General features: G+C 42.2%; 1 protein-coding gene across 2 annotated transcripts in view; it reads right to left on the bottom strand.

The window, feature by feature from the left end:
* The window catches only part of LOC148356460 (dachshund homolog 2-like), a 92,151-nt gene that overhangs the window by 20,257 nt on the left and 67,713 nt on the right, over positions 1 to 4,181 (bottom strand). For both annotated transcript variants that reach the window (XM_088348432.1, XM_088348433.1), the window contains one exon: positions 195 to 358. In XM_088348432.1, coding sequence (XP_088204558.1) covers positions 195 to 358 — 164 coding nt within the window. The remainder of the gene's footprint in view (positions 1 to 194; positions 359 to 4,181) is intronic.

Below are 4,181 nucleotides of genomic sequence, written 5' to 3'. Positions count from 1 at the left end.
CACGATTGGGTCTATCCTGTGTGCTGGTTGTGACACAGAAATATATTGTATTTATCTCTAATGTATAAAATTAGAGTAAATTTAATGGAAATCCGATCGAATTGAACCTTCAGGAGTGAATTTTGAAAGAGTATCAATACCCAGCCCCACTTCTAATCCTGGTGGAGACACCACAAGTATCGAGCCTCTCCCACCTTGATGACAGGCGCCCGGTTGCCATGAATTTGCTGAGCGGCGGCGGCCATGTTGGCGATGGTGCTGAGGTGGTTCATCTGCGACATCGCCATGGCAACGGAAGCGGGCGGCAAGCCCATGGGCAGCAAAGGGTGGGGCATCATCATGAAGGGCAGCTCCAGTCCTGGAGCAGACAAAATAAAATGTATACGATTATTTTCTGGACTATGAGGCAGGGGTCAGGAACCTGTGGCCCGCGAGCCATATTTGGCTTGGAGATAAAATGCTGCTGTTGCAAATTTCCTCTGTAGCATTCCAGGTCTGATGAGTTACGTTACTGATAATCGGAGACGTTTAGTCCAGTATATAAAGGGCAAAATCTTGACAACAGTTTACAGTTGCGGTTCTCAGCAACATACGTTGCCAAGAAATCCTTTATATGGAAGCTCGTTAAATAATTCATGTTCACTGCTGAGGCACTTTATGAGAAAGACCGCTAGAACAAGTTGTAAACACCAAAAGACGCCATCCAAACACACAGAGCACTGCTCTCCTCTCTTGCGCACCTGCCCACTGCCCTGAAGGGAATCACATCCATTAACTTTTAGTTTGCAGTTTTTGTGACATTTTTACAAAAGAACTCTGCTTGCACCTTGTTTTGAGACCATTGTTAAAGAAAAAAATGGATGTTCAAAATGAGCCTCAACTGTCGTAGGGAGACTTTTTCAAAGTGGTATATTTGTTGATGTGGGAGACAGGCATTATTACTGTATTTCATAAATTTGATCAAATCATCTAATGTCACACTGTGAAATCAAAAGCGCGGAACAATAAGCTTTTGCCTGGAGAGTGGGATTGGTGGTTTTGTTGAATTTTGTTTTGAAATTAAAAAAAATAAAAATAAAAATGTTTTGCTTTTATGGCTCTTTGGGTCAAAAAGATTCCCGGCCCCTGCTATAAGGCATACCAGAATATAAAGGGCCCCTTCAAAAATAGTCTTTTGCGGAATATTTTTTTCAAAAATAAGGCCCACCTGGTTACAAGGCACATGAAACAAAAACTACTGTTATGGCTAAGGTTGCATAAATAAACATAGGTAAATACTGGAAATTCATTAAAAAAAAAAACACACAGCATAATGGCCCAGCATTACTGGGCTAAGGGTCGCCAGGCATTCTACTCGGGTGAGGTTGTTGGGCCGTGGTTAGTTGACAAAGCGACAAGGAGCCGCATGCAGCTCCAAAGCTGCTTGTACACAAAAGCAGATGTTTATTGATGTTGTTATTTACTGGGGGTTCATTGATTCGAAACCTAGTTGCAGACACTAGCAGAGGCCTTAAGAATACCTGGGTAAAATGTCATGAAAATCGGTAAAACCGTTACGGATTCTATAAGTCACCTACAAACACACGCACCAATCGGGATTTATGAAGTACTTAAGATCGATAAAATACCATTATGAAATCTTGCTTCCCCACTAAACTAGACCCATAAATAATTGGTTGCCAGAAATATGAGTTCATTGTTTTTAATATTGGACGCCAGCAAAGGGGACTACATAGGATGCCAGTTTGGTTTGGTACTTTGACTACTATGCCATGTTTACATCATTGTCAATATCAGGCAATAATGTTACTGTTCTTTGAGGGTGGATCTGCTTTTTTAACCAATGACATTTGATAAAAAGAAATGGCTCAAAGAAAAGCTTTCAGAAGAGATTTGGAATTTGTCATTGCGGGCATTTTTGTACAGTCATCTCCTATTCTCCCTGCAAGTTCAAAATGCATTGATGTCTTCTCTCTTTGTTTTGAGAGCCTACGGAATTGTTAACATAGGAGTAGCATTTTATTGTAATTATGCATTTCCAATTTTTTTTATCGGATTTTCAGGCCTATACAGCGCACTGGATTATAATTTCTGGAATACTTTGAGTTTTTAGGTGCGCCTTAGAGCTCGGAAAATACCTGTATATATGATACGAAGAAGAAGAACATAAGTAAATGGTTAGCCTAACGAAGAAAAATCCAGGAAATCTCAAATCTCAAATGGGAGAGGCTTTGACCCGCCGTTCAACTCGTCTCTCCTGATTCAAATGGTCCACCCGGGGGTCAAAGATGGAAGGTGAAACCAAGGTGAACCGTTTTGTCCCCTGTCAACTTTCAACCTACTCCTAAAAAAACCTCTGACCCTTCGAGACACTGCCTTCGTAGTCCGGGCTTGTGTGCGAAAAAAAACCCAGCCGGCACGGTACGTGTGGCCGGCCAGAAACAATAACGTTGATTGCTGTCGTCCTGACGACTGAAGAGATACGATAATCAATGTGAGTGTTTGTCGCCTTCCCGCCCGCCGTGGGCAGCAAACACACATGACTTGCAATAAGAAGCGTTTCTTACCGGCGTGTGTGCGTGATGTTGATGAATTGAGTCATTTAGTTGAGTGTCTGCTGATTAATCCGGGCTGAGTGTTAATACAGGAGATGGCAACAGATTAAATGGCGTACATTAACAAATAGTGTCGGGCTTATCACATGCGCCAACACACAGCACACATCAAACTCGAGCTTTAACGCGCGCACGGAACATCAAAATGATCACAAATCAAACATATGAGACAGCAACGAGCTTATCAGAAAAAACATATGCAGTACGTACACATAAGAGTATCCACGGTGCCTATCGAGTAAGTATTGGTCCCGCGAGAACGTTGTCATATTGCCACGTTCCAGGCTTCAAACTTAGAGTTTAAAAACTGAATATATTTTCTAAAAATCAATAACAAGTGAGACACAATCGTGAAGTGAAATTAATATTATATTTACGACGAACAAACTGAAATACGGTTGTCGAAAAAACATTGACCCCCTGTTCTCTCAGCTCCCGAAGTTCCCCGATGACTTCTGAATGATCCAATGTTGAACTAATTGACTAAAAATTACAAAACAGAGTGAGCTGTGTAGAGCCATTGCTCCTCCGCATTGAGAGGAGCTAGTTGAGGTGGCTCGGGCATCTGATAAGGATGCCTCCTGGATGACTCCCTCGGCAGGTGTTTCGGGCATGTCCCACCGGCGACCCAGGACACGCTGGAGAGACTATGTCTCTCGGGTGGCCTGGAAACGCCTCGGGATCCCGTCGGATGAGCTGGAAGAGGTGGCTGGGGATAGGAACGTCTGGAATTCCCTTTTAAGGCTGCTGCCCCCGCGACCCGACTCCGGATAAGCGGAAGACAATGGATGGATGGATGGAGTCAGCTCTGTGTTGTCAAATCTCATTTAATATCAAAATGGAGAAAGCATTAAACCATGGCAGACCTGCCAAAACTGTCCGTTTCTCTTAAGTTTTGGCCAAACAAGGAGAAAACTAATAAGAGAAGCAACCAAGAGGCCGTGATCACATTGGATGACCTGCAGACATTCACAGCTAAGGAGGGACAATCTGTGCATAAGACAACTATTAGTCATACTCTGCATAAATCTGCCCTTCATGGAAGAGTGGCCAGAAGAAAGCCCTTTCTGAGAGAATACCATAAAAAGGCCCGTTTGTTGTTTGCAAGAAGCAACATGGGAGACACAAATAGTATGTGGAACAAGGTGTTTTGGTCAGATGAGACTAAATAGGAAACATTCTGGGCTGAATGCAAAGCGTTACGTCTGGCATAAGAGTAACACTGCACATCACCCTGAAAACACCATCCCCACTGTCAAAAGAGAAGAAAATACATATTGAATGAACAGGGTTGGGTAGGGTTACTTTAACTTGATTACTTTCAATTACTTTTGGATTACTCCAATACCAAATATGCTAATAAAAGACAAAAGAAACTAAATATGAATAAAATTACTAAATTTTGTGCAGGCTTGGGGAGTAACTGAATACATAGAATGGCTGTTTGGATTTATTTTCATTTTGTTTCTGTCGCATTTTATGTTAGTTTTGCCGGAGATCAAAGCCAGGAGAGAAAGCTTACCACGTGTTGTGAGTCATCATTTTATTCATATTTAGTTTCTTTTG

This window comes from Urocampus carinirostris, chromosome 11, assembly GCF_059441175.1.
Source record: "Urocampus carinirostris isolate Australia breed hairy pipefish chromosome 11, RoL_Ucar_1.0, whole genome shotgun sequence".
Classification (NCBI taxonomy): Eukaryota; Metazoa; Chordata; class Actinopteri; order Syngnathiformes; family Syngnathidae; genus Urocampus; species Urocampus carinirostris.
Note: the sequence above shows the minus strand (reverse complement) of the source record. Positions and strands in the feature narration are given on the sequence as shown.